Source organism: Phyllostomus hastatus, unplaced genomic scaffold (genome assembly GCF_019186645.2).
Source record: "Phyllostomus hastatus isolate PE091 unplaced genomic scaffold, TTU_PhHast_1.1 phas_scaffold_46, whole genome shotgun sequence".
NCBI lineage: Eukaryota > Metazoa > Chordata > Mammalia > Chiroptera > Phyllostomidae > Phyllostomus > Phyllostomus hastatus.
The window spans coordinates 37,757,617-37,778,368 of record NW_025334032.1 but is presented as its reverse complement, the minus strand read 5'-3'; the positions used below and the strand labels follow the sequence as shown (position 1 = coordinate 37,778,368).

The 20,752-nt window shown below is 47.1% G+C and overlaps 2 protein-coding genes across 4 annotated transcripts in view; one reads left to right on the top strand and one right to left on the bottom strand.

The window, feature by feature from the left end:
• The window catches only part of CFAP97 (cilia and flagella associated protein 97), a 28,569-nt gene extending 16,696 nt beyond the window's left edge, over nucleotides 1-11,873 (bottom strand). Inside the window, exons 1-2 of one of the 3 annotated variants that reach the window (XM_045821537.1) lie at nucleotides 11,741-11,873; nucleotides 3,337-4,382 (exon numbers count right to left, since the gene is read on the bottom strand). In XM_045821537.1, coding sequence (XP_045677493.1) covers nucleotides 3,337-4,366 — 1,030 coding nt within the window. In that variant the 5' untranslated portion in view covers nucleotides 4,367-4,382; nucleotides 11,741-11,873. The other 2 variants (XM_045821538.1, XM_045821536.1) reach the window with 2 other exon arrangements.
• A 6,456-nt stretch (nucleotides 11,874-18,329) lies between these two features.
• The window catches only part of SNX25 (sorting nexin 25), an 85,204-nt gene continuing 82,781 nt past the window's right edge, over nucleotides 18,330-20,752 (top strand). The window contains exon 1 of the mRNA XM_045821710.1: nucleotides 18,330-19,007. Within this exon, the coding sequence (XP_045677666.1) occupies nucleotides 18,624-19,007 (384 nt within the window). The 5' untranslated portion in view covers nucleotides 18,330-18,623. The remainder of the gene's footprint in view (nucleotides 19,008-20,752) is intronic.

The window sequence follows — 20,752 nt, the reverse complement described above, 5'->3', positions numbered from 1 at the left end:
ACTCTTTCATAGTCCAGTTGGCCCTAATTGGGGATACCTGATTTCATATTCTTTTATTAACCTTTGTTTCATACGCTCATCATTCCATAGTTCAAATTTACAAGCATCAATGATCTTGTTAACAAAGTTATTTTACATCAATAAATAACGTTAACACTGTTAGCTGTAAGCATCCCTCACTATAAACTCTCACTCAGTGTCTGCTATGATGACTGGCGAAATGTTTTACTCAAAATTCATCACCTGGATCAACAAACTGTTTTATGTTCCTCTGTACTCAGCTGGTGACAGATGTTTAAATTCAGATGACACAGCACATGTGTGTCCCTACCTCAGCTGCTCTGCTAGAATCATGTTTCATGTCACAATTTTTAAAATGTGCTGTATGCATTATTGCTCTCGTTTTCCTTACACTAGGCGAATTTATCTTCCAAGGGGAAAAGGCCGTGAAGAGATCAGGCGGGTCAGAGAGGCCTGGGAAGCCCACACAGCAGCAGCCGCACGTGGGAAAGCGTGCTACGAAGCCGAGTGCAGAAAAGGCATGGCTGTGCACACAGCTCCGATCCACGTGTCCACCGCTGAGAGCTATGTGCAAAAATAAAGAAAACTTTTAAAAAATATTCTTGGATCTGAAAGCTTCACTGGGTAAATTGAGAACAAATAATTTCAAAGAACTAAAGAAAAACATTATGTGACAGGCGAAGAGCCACCGTTAGTGTTTGCAATATTTCACTATTACACAGAATCCATGGGTGGTTCTGTCATGGAGTCCGATGGCAGAGGTCCCAGCCAGCCAATGCCCCCTTTGTTCCGGTGCCTTTAATAGCCCTGGGCGCCCCTTGGCCGTGAGTCCCTGAGACCACGCTCCCTGCCGGCTCCGTACCGTGCAGCAGTGCGAATAAAGCTTCCCCTCCACATACACGCCCAGTTTCCCCGCTGAAACAGTACTTCAGTGCTTCACTTATATTTGGAGAAACTGCTGAGGGGTTCTGGGCATAATGATTGTTTCTCCCATTTCAAACTTAAAAATATGTAGGCTGTCCGCATCCAACTCCGACAAGGACAGGGAGAAACAACTGTATTTTCACGAAACCGAGTCCGTTTTAGAATCGTGGTGTTCGGACTGTGGTCCTTGGGTTGGCAGTGCCGGCATCGCCAGCAGGCTGGCTGGAAATGTTGCTCCTTAGCTTTTGCTCAAGATCCTGAGCCAGAATCTGTATTTTAACAGGGTCCCCAAGTGACCTGTATGCATTTGAAGTTGAGAAGCTCTTCTAGACTGGAAAGTGGCCATACGAATTTTTTTTAAGTGAAAATCGTTACAGTGGATAGCTTGACAGAGAATTAGAGACTTTCCCTAGAGAAGAATTTTAATCAAGTTTACTAACGGTTGTAACGCAGAAGGAGGCACCGACTTATTCTATGAAATTTCAGATGGCAAATCTAAGTAAGACTAATGGGTAATTGATACAAAGTCAAATTTCAGTGAATCGTGAAACACATTTCCTAACTGTTAGAGCTGCGCAGCACAGACGTGCCCTCACAGTCCCCTCAGCTGACAGGTGTCGTCTACTATGCGCCAACATGTGCGAGACTTTGGGGTTCTAGTAAGGAATACGATCCCGCCCTCCTGCTGCTTACACTCTCGGGGGAGAGAAAAGCAAACACGACCAATTTCAGAGTCTAGTATGTATTCTGATGGAAGGAAACACGCTTTTGGGACAGAGGTGGGTAGGAGTCCAGGGTAGGAAGCTAAAACTAGACAGAAGTTACGAAAAAGTCTCTCTGAAGGGGTGATTATAGGCCGAGACCTGAGACACAGAAGCAGCCTGTGCAAAGGGCAACGGCGAATGCCAGCGCCCCGTAGGCGCGAAGTGCTCCGAGCCCAGTAAGGAGGCCGTGCAGCTGCAGCGAAGTAACAGGAGACGGAGCAGAGATGCAGGTGACATCCTTCTCGCCAACCTCGACAGCACATCACACCAACTGTATCAGACAGCCCTTGGTGGGGCCCAGGCATCAACACTTGCTTTGTCAGTCTGTCTCTCTGGTTCTCCAGACGACACCAACGTGCTGCCTGGGAGGCTGTTAGGCTACGATAAGGAATTTGGCTTTTATTTTTAATATAAAAGTAAGCCCACTGAAAAGAGTTACGAAACTAGTAGGGATTGCTTTTTAAAACATCACTCTGGTTGTCAGCGGGAAGAAGCAGAGGATCAACAATAGAAAATGGCTCAATCCTGAAAGTTGTAAGAGGCCGGATGAGCATTTATCAGGAAAGGCACCGTGAGTGGAGGCCTGGCCACTGGGCGGTGATGGCCAGCGAGAATCCCGTGTTTCAGACACACTGAGCACCTGGGGCAGTCAGAGCACAGGGAAAAGCAAACCTCCTGAACAGGGAACGATCCCAAATGCAAAATGCTCCAAAATCACTTTATCGACCTATGAGTTATTTGACTAAGTAGGGAATTTATTTACACCCTTACATTTTCACCACTGTGTAAATCATGAAGCTCAAGATTTATTCTCTCAACTAACACTTCAAACAAAGAGAATTCTACTTACAACTTGAAAATGTTATCTTCGACCGACCTAAAAGCTAACCTGCAAAGCCCCATGTTTTCCGTTATAGCAACAAGTCCAAAGGGAAGTCTGAAGCTGCCCTTAGCCACCTGGAATAAACGTATTGTTCCTTTCCCATGAAATGTGGACAATAATAAACTGACACAGAAATATGACAATAAAGATTAGTCTAGTTAAAAATATTTACACTTGAATTGAATTATGCAATTTCATCAACTAGGTAATTCTTTTCAAGTAATGCTCTTTACCCTGTAACATAAAATCTGAATAGTGCCCTGCAGTTTACTCTGAGTTCTTTCATTTGCCAGCCTTCCTGCCACCTTCCCCGGCGGGAAGGGGACAGGTCAGTCACTTTCACCTCCGAGGTGTTGCCTGTCGAAAAGGAGACAGTGACACAGATCTACTGCCAGCGTCTCTACGGAATGTGGGAAACTCCGGCTGGCTCCACCCGTCTCAACGACCTCACCCATTTGGTCCCTCTAGGCACTTGGAGTTTGTGTGGCACTAACAACAAAAAGAATTAGTGTGAAGTCATTTTCAGGCTTAGCTGATTGATCAGCTGTGCAACGATGTAAAGGATGACATTCCTGATACTTTTATGGTAAACTGGAATCTCTAGTAAAGTTATGATATTAATTATCCCAAACAACAAAGCATATCTATTAGGAAAATCAACACAGCCAAAGTATGTACCATTTAAGCTCGATATACCTTTAAGTTTCATACTTAAACGCAACAGTTTTGAAAAGGAAAAATTACCTTTCAAGAGATGATTCAGGTCCATGGTGTCATTCAAGGCTTTCTGCTTGTGCCTGCGGTCTGAACTGGAATCCGACACCGGGGACTTTGGGGTGAGATCGGCCCCGTGCTTTTCTCTTCCTTTTTTGGCCAACTTCAAATTATTTTTTAAATCCCCAACATTTCCATACACTTCCTGACTCACGTTTTCTTGCCTTTTAACTTTTACTTTCTGATCGTTTGACGCGCCCAGTTCGAAAGACTGCACAGGGCTGATGTCTGGGGTCGATAAAGGAGTGACGTCTGTCACAGTGTCTTCAGATTCCTCGGTGCGGTTACCGACTTTCGGTTTAGCACTTGAAGGCTGCGTTCCCGCCGATGGTGCTCCCGATTTAGATTTCTGTTTTGGTGACGAGTGGGTTACTCGCGAGAGAGGTTTCTTTAATGACGGAGATGAATCAGATGTACAATGATCAGAGTCTGCGTCTGAGGAATCCGTGCCCGACCGTGAAGTTGAGGAGGACAAAGAGGAAGAGGAGCTCCTTTTGGAATACTTTCTACTTAGGCCTTTTTTAACCTGACTGGATGGTTTGGCTGACTCGGACCGGACACAGCGTCTTCTCCCATCGTCGCTGCTTTCCTCTCCGTCCGTATAGTAATCATCTTCACCTTCCTTTGCAGTTTTGGGAATTCTACTTGGAATGGTCAAGTGTATTTTACGTCCTGTTGTAGCATCGCCCAGTTTCTTTGATCTTGAAGAAGTGGTCAATGATAAAGAATTTCTGGTTTGTGCATTATCATTTTCTACTACGTGTTCTTTTGGAGGAATTACCACTTGTCTTTCATTTCCTTTCTCAGTAAGATAATTTTCGTTTCTTTGCATTCTAAATGTTGAGTTTACATTTTCTGTATCTTTGTCTGTTCTCTCTTTAGGGTTATCCTTTTGCTTGTCAAAAACTGAGTTACTTTCACTTTTCTTTGTATCCTCAAAGTCACTGTCAAAGAAAGAATGGTCCACTTCACCTTCTGATATATCTCCGAACTGATCCATGATGGCAAAAATATATCTAAAAAAGGAGAAAAATGTAACAATCAGACTAAAAAGTAATGTTAAGATACTCCTTATTTTTGTGTAGTAATTCAGTCTTCCCAAACTGAGAGGTTTGGTTAATACATTAAGAGAAACATGACCCCCCAAACCCCACCCAAACCCAGCAACTCAGAGAAGCGATAATGGGGCTAGAGGAGCACTTCCAGGTCGTGTCAGTGATTTGAAAAACAGGCCTAACAGTTCAGCTCACAAGAAAATCAAAACAGATCATCGAGGCGGGGATACCAGAGACATGGATCCTTAGAGGAGCCTAAGGAAAAGTCCCCTTCCATAAACTAAGCACAGTTATATGGAGTGCAGAATAAGAAAGGATGGTGTTAACACCAGCACAAACACATTATTTCGGTGAGAGCGGTATAACGATGCAGATGGGCACACCGCCCCATTTTACTGCTTGTCTTTGCCCTGTTCTGCTCCCTCCCCGCGGGTACTGAAGCAGCGACAGAAAGGAGAGGGCTCCCATGAGAAAGAAAAGCTGCCTCTGTCCTTCTCAGAGGGAAACCACAACTCTAAGGCACAGGCACCGGCTATCCAGGCAGCTCGGGCAAACCTCTAAAATTTAACCACAGCCCGGGACGTAACCGCGTAGGGAAGATGACAAGGGAAGGGTCCGCATGTCTTACTGTGTTAAAGGGAGTCTAACCGAAGCGATTTCATAGCAAATGGGCTGTCTAACGTAAAATAATGAGAGCATGTTATTTAGACAGAGTTAAATACTGGGAGAAACACAGAAAAATGTTCAAAGTAGGAGCCTCTAGCATAGTGCAGAAACCACTGTTTTGGTTAAAGACCTTAAATTACCAGCTGACTTGCTGATTTAAACATATTTTAATACTTTGTACGATTGAAATTGTTAGAAATATTTCTCTTTCTCATTGGTCTTACCAGCAGTGCCACAACTTCTATTACTAATAATCTTGAATTCAGAGTGTAACCTCTAATACTGTTCTCCACTAAAAAATTAATTAATTTAAAAAAATCAGAGCGGCTGATTCCATTTCTGGGGGGGGGGGCGAGGGGGGGACTCAAGAAGGGCCTGGATTATCTTACTGTTGTCAGAAAGCACAATACCCAAACATGCCTGAGTTAGTGGGAACAAAACAAAGGACTCCGTTTCAAAGGGGCTTTCACTGTTCAAGCTGGAAATTTAGCACTGAAAAACAAAAAACAAAACATATGCAAAAATGAAGACGTAATTCTACGGGAAGACACTGTCCAAATTGATATTCAAAAGGGGCAAATAGTGTGAGTTATGTTAAAGGAAAGCAATATGAAAATTCCCAATAATACCATATAGGTAACAAGACAATTATGTGCTCATTATATCCAATTTGGTTAATTTCGTTATATCCGATCAAACAATAAAAAACTATGTTATCTGTATCCTAAATCGGCCATGATACTCTGCAGCCTTTCATGAAGTGACTTGCAACTTATAAAAACAAGTATGAACATGATTTTAAAATCAACTAAAACTTATATTATTAATACTAATGTGGTAAGTTCAACAGGGTAAAGCATATGGGGTAATACATTTTATCATCATTAGATCATCTGTCTGCCTAAAGTTTTAAAGAATTTAAGAGATTCTGATATATTAAATAAGGGAATCTGATTAAATCAGTAAGTTTAGACTTATTAGGTTTATACACATCTGAGTACTTAGGACGAGTTTATTAGGTCTGTTAAGTGTGACTTGTCAGATGTTTGAGGAAGAAAATCAAATACTGTATACTAAAATTGTAATTGTGCTGTTAATGAAATAAATTTGCAAATGGAGTACAATGTTCAAGGACATTTAAACTAAGTGAAAATTAATCAAAGTACAAATGAGTTTTAAAATTCTAACATTGTTACATTTAAACTGAGATATGTTAAGTAAATCTTAAATATTTAAGAAAATTAGATTATAAAACCTATAGCTAATAAATACTAAAATACAAAAAATATTACCTCCCATAACATGGGTTAACACCCTTTTTATGTTTTAAAATCCAAAGTGACAAAAGAAAAGCTCTTCCCAAAATCCTCAAAACAAGATGCCTAATAAGGTTTTAGGTATAACATTTACCCATACTGAAATCAAAGTTTACTCTCTCAAGTAGTAATTTATAAAAACTGGAGCTTGTCTCTTAAAGACATTTGGCAATTAATTTTTAGAGCCACACAGAGGACTGAGTGCCAACCTGCAAACCGGAAGGTCGCCGGTTGGGTTCCTAGTCAGGGCACAAGCCTGGGTTGCAGGCTAGGTCTCCAGTTGTGGGCTTGCAAGAGGCAACTGACTGATGTATCTCTTACACATGGATGTTTCTCTCCCTCTCTCCCCACTCTCCCTTCTCCTCTCTCTGAAAATAAATAAAATCTTTAAAAAAAATTTTGGAGGCACAAAAAAATCATAAATCATTTGAACCAGTACCTTCATTCCTGAAAATTTATCCTAAGAATACTAAGAAGGAATGGTATTAACAAGAGCAGTTTGTAATACTGAAAAAACTTGAATAGAGGAATATTATGATTTCATTAAATAATTACTTATCGGGGGTCAGCAAACTACTATGCACAGGCTAAATTTGGCCTGATAGCTGTTTCTGTAAAAGTTCTAGAGCAACACAGTTTGAAAAGGTTTCCAGACCAAATTCCAACGTAAGAGGCTTCCCCGCACCAGCAAACAATTCTCAGACGTCAACAGGGTGTCTGAGAATTCAACTCAACTCTGACACTAGGGACATGGGATCCCACAGGAAAAGGGCTCAGTCCCTCACGACCACCCTCAACTGGAGGCACCAGTCACAACCCCCGGTGGCTACCTGCACTTCCCGAGTACCCGACCACAAACTCCTCCAACTCAGGGTGCCCATCACAAACCCGGGTTGTTGCCGGTACTTCCGACCGGCTATAACCCAGTTTCCTGCCAGCCCACCCTTGGATTTGATTCGCTAGAACAGTGCACAGAACTCAAGAAAACCCATTTACTCACTGGAGTACCAAGTCATTACACAGGATGTTGAGAGGTACGCGTCAACAGTCAGATGAAGAGAGGCGCAAGGTGAGCTCCCCGCGGAAACTCTCTGCACGAAGGACCAGCCAGCTCTCCGGGGTTCTCCCGGAGGCTCCGCTGCGTAGTGAGGATTAGGTCCTCGGCCACCGGCAACTGGATCTCCAACCCGTCTCCCCAGAGCGGGAGTGGAACTGGAAGTTCCAAACCTTTAATCTGATCCACTCTCCGGGCAACCAGTCCCACCCTTGGGTAGGGTCCAAAAATCACCTCATTGACATAAGAAAAACACCAGAACCACTTTCAACCCCTGGGAAATTCCAAGGGTTTTGGGAGAAGAGGGTCAAACATCTTAGGAACAGAAAGGAGTGGGGCCTCACGCAGCCCCACTCAGGGGTTTAGCTGCGGTCTCCGGCAGCTCCCTCACTACAGGGGGAGAGCTGCGAAGGTGACAGAGACCCTAGTCATGGCCCACAACGCCTAAAGTATTTACCAACTGACCCTTTCCTGAAAAAATCTGTGGACCCCTGAGTTAGGGGCTATATCAGCATGAAAAATGCAGTATACAAAATGATTGCCCATACTGGATTACTAATGATACAATTTATATATTTAAACAGAATCCAGGAGAAAAGAGGGTATAAATTAAGAGTTGACCTGTTAGAAAAATCAACAACCCCATTGCCTATTTTGTATTTCCATTACTGTTATGGCAGTGTCCATGCAACAAATTAAGCACGTGGGTGATGGCCGGGAGTCTGCAAAGTGAAAAAGAATGAACTGCGTCCGATGCACGCGGGTTCAAGCTCGACTCCGCCACTTCCTAGCTGTGTGTTCCCAGGCCCGAGTACAAGCGAGGCAGCAGACAGCAGAGGAAGTGGCTGCACTGCTGTTACTGGCCAGCATCTAGCACCCTGGTTGCCAGGAAACGCCTTCATCACTCAGGCAGAATGAACAGCAAACCAAGGCAGGGAGGAGGAGGGAGACGTGCGTCACCTGCTGACTCGGCAGTCCTGAGCCAGGTCTCATACTACTGCCAGGCGTTCCAACATCACAGGAAACACCATGTTAGCAAGGAAGGAGGGAAGTCCTTGAAACCGTGCTTTCATCTTTCATCCTAGGGCCTGGGAAGCAGGAGAGGGTCCACAGCGCCCAAAGCAGCAGCTTATAAAACAACTTTGGTTCACTGCCTACCTCTGGTCACTGTCTGTTTTACGAGGGAGTCCCTGGTGCTTACAGAAAGAGCCCATGAATAACTCTGGGAAATGCCCCGATCTTAATTAACTGCCTCCTGTCCCGCATTTGTTTTATAACACCACCAACAAATGGAGTCTGCAGCAAGATACGGATTCGGGCTAACAGACCCCCACATGTACCTACGTTTGAGTGGGTAGTCACATCGCCCCAGGAAAGCTGGTACCTCAAGAAGTAATTTTTCTTCTTCTTTTTCTCTCTCTCTCTATCCCCCTCTCTTCTCTGTCCGGCTTGGGGTGCTCTTGGCCCCCACCCGGCCTCAGGCCACCAGGGGGCTTGCCATTCTGGTCTTCAGCCACTCTTACTTTTGCTGCCCAGCTTTGCCCTGAAACTTTGCCTTTCACCCCCCACTCCAGCCAGTCCCATTCTCTTCCGTGGAAACGGGTCACTAATAAACTGACTGTACACTAATAGATTTGCTGATCTGTAATTCTTTACATGCGCCAGCAAGAAGATCCAGGTCTCTCCCGTCAACACAAGGGTGCTCAAGATCACACTACTTGTAGTAACAGTGAGTTTGACAAAAATCCAATGTCTCATTAAGAGGAAAATGGATAACCCAAATGGTATATGTGGTATATTATACACCAATCACAAAGGATGAGCAGAGACCTACAAAATTACTAAAAGAGCAGAATTAAATGAACAGCAATACTGTTACGAAAAACTTAAAGCACACACTAGACTCTATTCCTCACGAGCACCAACACACAAAGTTACACAGGCCGGACTGGAAGGGCAAACATCAGACACGCGAGCGCCCGAGCCCTTGCTGGGAGAGGAGGGATGAGGGTGGGAAAGAGGCGCCAAGGAGAAGAATGGGAACCCGGTGGAGGGCTGTGGTTGCGGTCAGGTCATCACCAACGTGAGGCATCTGACAGTTACCAGCCCAACTCTGCCCGCCCGAGCTCACAAAGGAAAACAACAAACCTATTAAATAGCCACTATCACTAAATTCCCAAAAGAATTTAACGCCCACTATCATTAAATTTCCAAAAGTGCTACCCTTTTTTTGGGTCAGATAATTCATCCTGCGATCCAAAGAGTCAAGAGCTGTTAAATAAAAAAGAATCAAGGGTTTTTTTTCCTTTCTCACTTTGTTTCATGGCTAAAAATAATACCCTTCAGATTAAATTTTTTCAAAGTTTCTTCAATCTTAAAAACAAACGGTTTCATAGCACACCCCAGAGCTTCCGGAATGAAGCAGTTAGCTCTGGGAGCTACAGTGAAGAGTGTGAAATGTAAATCATGATTAAGGATTTTCAGAACAGAATGTATTCAGAGACTTGCAGGACTGACATGAAAACAGATTTTAGAGTTGTTACTTGTAGTTCGAGGCAGAACTTACTCCAGCACATGCACTGGTTTAGAAACCCGTCTTGAGTTTAACGTTAGGACTGCTCAAAAATGAACTGGGGCTACTTTCTTTTTCTCTTTAATCCTCTCCCAAGGATATGCTTACTGCGTTTTTTAGAGAGATGGGCAGGGAGGGAGGGGAGACAGACACAGACAGTGTTGTGAGAGAGAAGCATCAGCGTGTTGCCCCCGGCATGTGCCCTGACCTGGTGTGGAACCCAACACCTTTTGGTGTGCGGAGCGACACTCCAACCAACTGCGGCCCCCGGCCAGGGCTGGACGGGGGTCACTATCCAAGAGTAGGAGCCACGCCCCACTAGATGAAGTTGGAGAAAAGGCTGACCGTCCGCCGGCGGGGCTGCTGCAGAGGGCATTCATGCATTAGGAGGGCACGCTCTTTCCCAGCCCCAAGAGTATGTGAACTAGGTCTAAGTCCCCAAACCCAATGATTACATACGTCTTTGAAATCCCTGTTTTTCACAGCCAACAGTCTCCTGCCTTGCCATCTCCTTACCAGACTGGGAACCTCTGAGAACTACCGCATCACTAAGTCTCATAGCACCTAAAGTAGAATCTGACAAATATATTACTCAAAGAATGTTTATCCCATGGAGTTTGAGACTTAAGACTGAGCCTGGTTCTGCTTTTTGACAGCTATGTCCTAAGAGTCACCTCTCTTTCCTGAGCTACTTTCATTGATCCTTTCCCACCGTCGTCGTCTTCCCTCCCCTCCCCCCTCCACACTGTCCCCTTATCTGCATTGACCCTATGCCTGTAGTCCCCAACAGCTGTACCCTCCCTAGCTGGTCACAGTTTGGGCGAGGCGGTGCGTAGCCCAGCGCCCGGGAAACTTTCCCGGTTTAAATTTGGGTTGAGAATATCCAACAGATACGGTTATTTTAAGGATTTCAACGCTCAGATGATTCCACTTAATTCACGGAAAAATGACCCAACAATCCCACCCACCAAGCAATCCTTTCCATAATATTTACTTCAACCTTAGTGAGATTCAATTTATATTAGAGCATAATAAACATACGAGCTTCACACAGCAACGAAATCTCTTTACAACATACTGGGAAACGGCAAACATTCAATGGCAGTTCATCGGGCCTGAATAACCCTTAAGGGGCGCTCGGTGGAGACAGGTGTTCGCCAAAGCTGCCGGGGACCCGCCCCATCAGCTCGGCTCCAGCAGCGTCCGCGATGCTTTCCAGACTCACCGGGAAAGCGCACAGGTCAGAACTGGCACTTTTCAAACTGTCATCCTGTTCCTATGACTTGAAGTTTCTGTAGTAAGCTATACGACACGGTCCAAAGACGGTAATCGATTAGGTACACGAAGTCCAGTCCCCCAGTAAACATCTGCGTTTCAGGAGCGGAGGTCCAGACTCCCACCCCTTCCCGCCAGGTGGCGGGAAGACAACTGACAGCCCCCTCCTCCCACCTCAGGGTTCAGGTTCAAGTCCGCGGGGGTGGGCGGTGGTGACCTGCGCCCGGCTCCTGGTCGCTGCCACTTCCTAATTCAGAGCTGCCTCGGACCCTCACGCCACCCCGAAGGCGCCTCTCGGACAGGCCGTGCCCACCGGGGCTGGGGATGCGAGCGGCGCCAGGGACCCGCCTCTCGGACGCCTCCGTCGCGGTTACGCCCGCCGCCCGGGGGGCTGGGCAGGCGCCGGCTCCCCTCCCGCGCGCCTCCTTATACCGACCCCGAGTGCTCGCCTCTGCCCCGGCTCCGGAGAGAGGAAACGGATCCCGAACGGCGAGGAAGCGGGAAAAAGAGCTCGCTCCGCGCCGCCGGCCGGAGTGCCGAAGGCCTCCTCGTGCGCACGCGCCGACGCGCTTCCGGGGCGGAGACAGCGGAAGGAGGGGGAGGAGCTGCAAGGGCCCAGTGGCGAGCGTCGCGGGAACCCGGCGGGGGTCGAACCTCGGCGCTGCGCAGCTCGTGGCGGGCGTCATAGAGCGCGGAGGGCTCCGGCGGCCTAGAGAGGCTTCACCGGCCCCGCCCGCTCGGGTGGGGAGTGGGAGGCCCGGCCCACAGAGCTCGGCTGGAAGGCGCGCGTGCAGGAAGGCAATGTCCGGAGTTGCCCAATGCTCCGTCCAGGTCTTACTGCTACGGTTCCCGCTTTGAAGGGGAATAGTGGTGGGGCTAGTTGTGTGCCAATTTGATGGGGAAAGTTACTTTCGTTTTCTTGTGCTTACCAAAACAGCAACAGTAACAATAAAAATGGGGCGGCTGTGTCTTTGTGATTGTTTATATCAGCAAATTGCAGTTCAGACAACTAATTCTCTGGTCCCGGGGCTGGTGACACGTGAGAAACCCTCTTAACTAATGGTAACCGAGGTGGGTTGTTCAAACAATCTAAGAGAAAAATGATCTCTAGAATACAAGGGATGTCATGATTTTTCGATTTTGAATTAACAGGCACATAGTGCGCGGGGGTGGGGTGGGGTGGGTGCAGAATAATGGTGCCCCAAAGATGTCCACCTCCTAACCCCCAGAACCTGAGAACATGCTACTTTAAATGGCAGAAAGGACTTTGCTATGAGATTGAGGATGTTGAGATGGGGAAATGAACCTGGATTATCCAGGGGGGCACAATGTAATCCAGGTGGGCTTTAGGGGAGCAAGAAAGTCAGTAATCAAAGACAGTAATGGGAGTCCTAGCCATAGAAGCAAGAGGGTTAAGTACAGCATGGTGCTTACTGTAGTAACATGGCGACTATATTGTATATTTAAAAGTTAGAAGGGAGTAAAAATTCTGTGAAGTGGTGGATGTTAACTAGACTCGTTGTGGTGACTTTTGTAATATACACATATTCTGTTGTACACCCTAAGCATATATAACATTGTATGTTGATTACATCTCAATAAAACTGGAACAATTTTTTAAAAAAATTGTAAGTTAAAAAAAAAAAGACACAGCAAGAGATCAGAGTAACGTAAGGGGCTGTGAACCGAAGAAAGCAGGCGCCTGTGGCAGTTGGCAAAGGGAAGAAAGGGACTCTGTCTGAAGTCTCCAAAAGGAAGACCATGCCAAGGCCTTGGTTTTAGACTTGACCTCCAGCACAGTAAGAGGATAACTGGGTTGTTTTAAACCACTAGCTTTGTACTAATCTGTTATAGCAGGAATCGTAAACTAATATAACAGGTACTCAATAAATACTTTTTTACATGAAAGTGCAAAGGAAGGAAGTAGGGTTAGCAATATCCTAAGGACTCTCGCTAAAGAAATGGCTGCAATTTCATTCTTCACAGTGCATCTTGTGTGTGGTTGTCACTACCTGCAAGTACAGAGAATCATTTCTTTGTTCTTTTTTGTAGGCCAAAAGGAAGGATTTCACTTAATTCTGCTTGATAAGACTATGCTGTCCCCATTTCTCAAGGATGGTTTTCTGCTCTGTGGTTAGAGTTTATTACACAAAGGGGTTGAATAGACATTTCTCCAAAGAAGCTACACAAATGGCCAATAAGCACATGAGAAGGTGCTCCACATCACTACTCACTAGGGAAATGCAAATTAAAACCACGAGATACCACTTCACACACATTAGGATGGCAAATGCAACAAATTAACAAGGGTTGGCAAAGATGTGAAGAGATCAGAACCCATGGTGATTGTTGATGGAAATGTAAAATGGTATGGCTGCTGAATAGAACTGGAAGTCCCTCCAAAAAATGGGACATAGAATTACCATATGACCCAGCAATTTCACTACTGGATATGTACCCTAAAGAACTGAAAGCAGAGTCTCACGCATATAGTTGTGCAACCGTGTTCTATAGTTATGCTTATTATTCTCAATAAGCATAGCCCTAGTTGCTGCAGCTTCTCCCTCAGCAGTTACTGCTCCACCGGGCACTGTGATGTTATGGAGACGACTTCTGTCCTTAAACCTCATGAACCGACCTCTGCCAGCTCCAGACTTTCTGCAGCTTCCTCACCCCATTTACCCTTCACAGAACTGAAGAGTTAGGCCCTTGCTGTGGGCTGGGCTTTGGCTTACTTGCGGTTAGTCTGATCTTCTATCCAAATCACTAAAACTTCCTGCATATCAGCAATAAGGCTGTTTTACTTTCTTATCATTCATGTGTTCACTGGAATAACAGTTTTAATTGCCTTCAAGGACTTCTCCTTTGCATTCCCAGCTTGGCTGACAGGCACAAGGTGCCCAGCTTTCGACTTATCTCAGCTTCCACATGCCTTGCTCGCTAAGCTCCGTATTTCTAGCATTTGATTTAAAGTGTGAGACATGCTACTCTTCCTCTCACTCGAACACTTAGAGGCCATCGAAGGGTTATCAATTGTCCCAATGTCAATGTTGTTATGTGTGAGGGGAAGCCAGAGGGGTGGGGAGAGAAAGAGAGAGAGAGACATAGAGACACACACAGAGAGACAGAGAGAGAGATGGGAACAGCCAGTCGGTGGAACAGAGAGCAATATTTATGAATTAGTTTTGCCATCTTGTGTGGGTGTGTTTCATGGCACCCCTCCAAACATTACAGTAGTAACATCAAAGATCACAAAACACCATACAAATACAATCATGGGAAAGTTAGAAATATTGCAGGAAATACCCAAATGTCACACAAAGTGAGCCAATGCTGATGGAGAATGGCGCTGACGTACTCGCTGGACACAAGGTTGCCACAAGCCTATACAACCTGTAAAGAATGTGCCCCCTGTGAAGTGCAGCGAAGCAAAGTGCAGTGAAATGAGCCGTGGCTGCACCAATATGGAGCGCCACTCGGCGTAAGTTACATGTGTTCCAAAATTTTGTCGAGAGATTTATCTTCCTCTTAGAAATGCTGCATGATGTTTCCTCTAATCTTTAGCCAACTACTATGGGCTTTGAAAGTATTTCATGATTTTTATTTTTGAAGTTTGGCCACCCATCTCTATTTTTTGTAAACAACACTCTGCTTGAAAGTTACGGGAAAGAAAGAGAGGGGGATTAAATGACCCTTTAGGGTCTTACAGTGAATACGCATAAGAAACTGGCATGGTATCTAGGCCTTTTGACTCACATTAACATCTTCATTCACAATGTTTCCCAACGTGATCAAGGGCAAACACTGGTTTTCTCTCTAACCCTGTAGCTACTTCCAGGGCGGGCCAGGGTTTAAGGAGAAATACACTGGTGAAGGGGAAGATGGTCATCTGTTTTGCCAGAGGCTGTGCTGTCTACTTATTTACACTGCCCAACATTTTAAATGTCATTTTCCCACTTAATCCGTCTTTATAATATCCCAATGAGTTAAGACAGATGCCATTCCATCTTTTGTGAGAGGATAACTAAGCTAGCCCATGGAACATTCCATTATTGCCTGTCCAAAGGTGCTGGCTTTATTAAGGAATATAAATAAGGCTTCCCTACCTAATTTGCTTTTTAACCCTTAGACCTGGAAGGACTCCACGCTGACTTCTGGGAAGGAACACATGGGCTCTGATATGATGCCTGACTTCTGGCGTCCTCTCCCGTGGCGCCTGCTGGTCCTAGTCACTCCCTGGTGCTCCCCGGTCCTACCTGACTCCTGGGCTCCTCAGACCTTGCCCAGCACAGGGGCCCTGTGCTCTTTGTGAAGAGAATCTCTGAAGTGTCACTGCTGACCTAGCAGCACAATGGCCTACAGTTGAAGGAAGTGTGCCGACCACGACTGTACATTTCTCCAGCTCTGCGTTATTTTGGGGAACAATAAATATACTTGTGTGTTGGAAAGATTAGAGTCTTAAGAGTTGCAGACCAGGGCTCTGAATAAAAGAAAGACCAGTTTGCGCTTTACTTGTTGAAGTTATACTCACTCAGCCCTCATCAGGGGCCTGGCCAAAATACCACCAGCTTTCCTCACAGAGCACCACAACTCAACACTTTTAAGCAATAGAACACGTGTCTTAAGTTCAGGATTTAAACCTGTTTTCTTCTCCTCTGTAACATGGGACGAGTAAATGACAGAGTTTTGGAAGCAACGTGGCACGGTGGTTAAATGCACAGCTCTAACGCCAGACCGTGACACGTGTTAGCTCTGAAATGTTGAGCAACTTATTTGTTTTCCCTTCTTTGCCTCAGGTTCCTCACGAGTAGACAGAGATAACGTTATCAGGGTTGCTGTGAAGTAGATAAAGCTTGCCCAGTGCTTACAACAGTACCTGGCACACGGGGTGTGCAGTTCGATACTGTTACCGTCCGCCACGGGCTTCAGGTGGAAAAGGTACAGAAAGCCCTCGACACACAGTCCTTGGCAGGTACATGAACCAATAGATATGATTGTCGGTAATAACAAGCTACCCATGCTTTCCTTGAAATAATTTGGATTAGTGGGGTGCACTTTCAGGAGGGCTAGTGAAATGAATGTTAACTATTTTAGGGGCAAAAGGAACCCTTGAAGTTCAGTGACACTGCTTTATTTACTTATTAATTTTTTTTTAATATTTTTTTCTTGAAAGACTGATTTATTTATTTTTTATTTTTTTATTTTTTTTTAAAGATTTTATTTGTTTATTTTTAGAAGGGAAGGGAGGGAGATAGACAGAGAGAGAGAGAGAAACATCAATGTGTGGTTGCTGGGGGTTATGGCCTGCAACCCAGGCATGTACCCTGGCTGGGAATCGAACCTGGGACACTTTGGTTCCCAGCCCGCGCTCAATCCACTGAGCTATGCCAGCCAGGGTACTTATTAATTTTTAAAAGGGGGGGTTGGAGGCAAGGAGAACAGGAAGGTCACAGTTTCTCTCGAAGTCACCTGGGCATGGCAAAGTCACGTCTTGGCATAAGGCGGTTGTTATCTTCTTGTCTTTGACTTACAAGGGGTAAGAAGTGTCACGTGAATATTAATATTCAAAAAAAGTTTTTAAAAATGACACATGTAACTACATTTCATGCAGCTATAGAAAATAACTCACTTATGTGCCGTTTTGTTAGAACTAAATGTTAGGGGCAGTTTTTTAGATCTCTTACTCCCTCTCCCACTTGAATCTCTGCCACTCCGGGGAAATTAATTATGAAGACATGACTACACGGGTGGACTATGTATGTCTGTGGACACCAGTATTTCCCTTTTTTGAATAATAACTTCTTAGACAATTCTTTGTTTTAAAATAGTTTTAAGACAAATAGTCTTAATAGTTTATTAATGTTGCATATTCCCCTGTTGACATGAGGCATGATTGCTTAGAAAAACACAATGCAGTTACAGTACTGAAAAATATTTTCATCCTTATTTTTCTTAACTATGATTACTGGGAAGCAGGGTATAACTCAATCTCAATTTATTGGGGAACAACAGCGCCTTTAACCTTAAAATTTGTCATGACTGCTGCAAGTAGAGAGCCCTGGGGTTTTGCTTGCAAGTATCTCCCAATTCCTTCTCTGTTTCTCACTGCTCCCCTCATCCGTTTATCAATATCCCTCCTTCCCTTTTTTCTCTTTTCAGTTCTGGACTTGGTCTTTCTACTCTATCACCCGCTTTTCAAATAATCATTCATCTCTTTAGGATTCCTTATTTCCTTTAAAATTCCTTTATCCATTCAAGATACATCTGCTGCTTCACTGGTGTTAGTAGTAACTGTGTTTCTCTAGCATACTGCCATCCTCTCTGCAAGCATTGTCTGTATATTAACGCTGGGACCATGATAGAAAATACGTACTCCAAAAATTATTTGGACTGCTTTCACTTGCGTGGGCAATAGCATTTGCATTGAATCGCTGGCAGTGGAATGTAGGGACTTGGAGCCAAAGTGTTGATGGCAGCTGGTACCCGCCTGGCACCAGGCCGACTTCTTCGGGCCTTGGCACAACTAGGAATTGCAGGCTTCATTTACTCCTCCACGTTTGTCTGGTTCCTTCCCTGAGGCTGCCGGATGGGAACGGCAAGGCTGTTAGAGGAAACTGTTGAAAGTGAGGATCAGGAATAGTTGCCCATTTAATCTAAGCAGCCGGTGAAAACAAGGCAGAAATTGGGGGGCCTGTAAGTGTGCAAGACGGTTACTTTTCAGACATGAGCGGAGAGCGCAGATTAAGGAATCACCTGAGCTCGAGAATTATAAATGCTTCTGACACCTGCAGCAAAATTTTCCATCCACAGACAGTGTCCTGGCGGGACCCGGAGGCCCAGGACAGAGCGGCTTCCGCCGCCAGTGGTCGCACCCCATCCCGGGCTGGCAGCGCAGGGTCAGACCCCTCCCCCGGGCTGCGGAGGGCGGGCACCTCCCCGCTGTCACTCAGCCGGCCGCGCGGCTCTCCGCCGCCGCCGCCTCACTCGCACTTCAGGGCCGCCCCGCCCCCGCCCCGCCTCCGGCTTCGCCTGCTGAAGTCACAACACTGCCCGGCTACCTGGACGCGCCCGGCGGGCAGCTGCGGGCCCCGCGCCGGCTGGCGGCGCTGAGGGGTCGCCGAGAGGAGCTCGGCGGCGTCTGTCGGAGCCGTTCCCTCCGTGGGCCGCCGGCGAGGGCATGATCGCGGACTCCCTCTGCCTCCCGAGCGGCGGCGGGAGCGGCGAGGGCGGGAGGCGCCGCGCGGAGGCCACGGTCCAGGGCTGCGCCGGGGGACAGCGGGGCAGGAGATGTGCCTGTCCTTAGCGGCCCAGGAAGCAGCATGCACCCCGATGCCACCGACAGCAGCGGGGCCGGCCTCAGCCCAGCGCCGGCCGTGGGCGCTCCAGGCGAGCGGCGGCCGGAGCCCCGGGAGGACGCGGTGGCTCCGAGGGGCCCTGGCGGCGGGAGCTGGCGGGTGCCAGTGGCCGTGGCCGCCCTCGCCGCCGCGTTCCTCTTCTACCTGGGGCCCGGCTGCTGGCAGGGGGCAGGAGGGACGGGGCCGTGCGCCGCCCTGCTCAGCCTCGTCCTGTACCTGGGCTGCGCCTCGGCCGCCTTCCTGTTCGGGACCCTGTTCTCCCTGGTCTGCCGGAGCCGGCGAGCCCCGCCGCCCGACTTCGCCGCCGCCTGGAGACGGCTGGCCGAGGCCGCCTGCCGCCGGCCGGGGGTAAGTACCGGCCTCCCCCCTCCTCGCGCGCCCCAGCCTCGGCCTGGCTCCGCCGGCCCCTGGTTCCCGCCGCCCGCCCTCGAGACCCGGTGGTCGCGGCGGGGCCAGCCGAGAGGCACGGCGTGAGGCGGTGGAGTCGCTCCACAGCCATCTTCAGCCCCCGCCGTGCCGGCCGAGCCACCATCCCAGCGCCCCGATACGGCTTTGCGGCGGGCGAGTGCCAGGCAGCCGTGCACAGCGCTCCCTGGGCGCAGGCGCTGCACCCGGGGTCGGTCGTTACAGTGGATCGGCCAACCGTCCTCCGGGGAAGGTAACTTCAGGACATTTTACGGAGGAGGGAACTTGGCTTGGAGAGACCAACGTGGCCCAGGCCACTCTCGCAGCCCCTCACGCCCAAGCTCGCGTGCGCCGGTAGATACCACGCCATCCTGGCCCCACCATGTTGAGAAGTCAGGCAGTCCCGGCTAGTTTGTGCGATTTACCAGGGGTGGGGGGGGGGGGGCGGGGTGCCCGAAATCACTGTAGTGTGCCACGGAAGGAAGGCTGTCGCCCGTGAGGCAGGGGACAGTAGGGCGGTGCTTAGGGAATGTAGGAAAGAAGCAGTCTTTTCAATGAGCTCTTTCCTTCCCTGGTGCCAGCCAGACCCCTACTTTCTCTGCCTCCCCGCTTCCGGCCCAGACCCTTCAGCGAAACCGTCTGTCTCTTAGCCTGACGCTCGCTGCCCGACTGTCATTAAACCGAGCTTGCCCAGGCACTTTGTGGTAGTGGCTCAACTTCCTAAGGATATTTGTCAGAGGGACCATGACTCCCGGGGTGCTGTACGTGTTTGTGATAAGACCCACTTGCGTCTTTGTAAAAACCATGACTGCTCTTCACCAAAAATACCCCTTGCTGAGCCTGCACGCAGCTCAGAGATGATGGCTGGAGAGTGCTCGCTCTGTAGGCTGGTCGACGGTTCAGTGTACGAAGAAAGAGGACCTTCTGTTTTCAGAAGTAGTCTCGACAATTAGTAATACTGATTTTTCTTAAAAACCTTCACTTAGCTGCTTATTTTCTCATGTCTAATGTAGCAAGAGTTGGTGAGCATGTGTATTTTTCCTCTTGCTTTTCTCTACAATGATTTTTTTTTAAAGAAAAAGGACCCTAAGATTTTACTAGTTGGTTTGTTGATCACTGATCTATTATAAATAACCTTGCCATTCTTCAGAGTGTTGTAAGAAGTTGTAATTCGGTGTGTATATTTATTGAGCATTTTGTACAAGCCAGAGATTAGTTTGGAAGCTGGGATTGAATCCGCAAGACACATGAATGCACATCTCTCCAGAGATTGTATTCTTTTTTTTAAAGATATCTTCTTTTTTTTTTAAGATTTTATTTATTTATTTTTAGAGAGGGAAGGGAGGGAGATAGAGAGAGAGAGAAACATCAATGTGCGGTTGCTGGCCTGCAACCCAGGCATGTACTCTGACTGGGAATCGAACCTGCGACATTTTGGTTCGCACCCAGAGCTCAATCCACTGAGTACGCCAGCCAGGGGAGATTATATTCTTATGGGGGACCAGACAGTGAGCAAATGGGATACTTTTGGATAGTGATAAAGGCTATGAAACAAAAAGTGGTTAAGATGAGCGGTGAAGAATGGCTTCTGTGGTGAGTGGCGCTCATAGGGGGGCTTGGCTGCCCTGTATGGGGGAGAGACAATTTTTTGATATCTGAGTGGCTCATTCATTGTTGGTTCGGACACC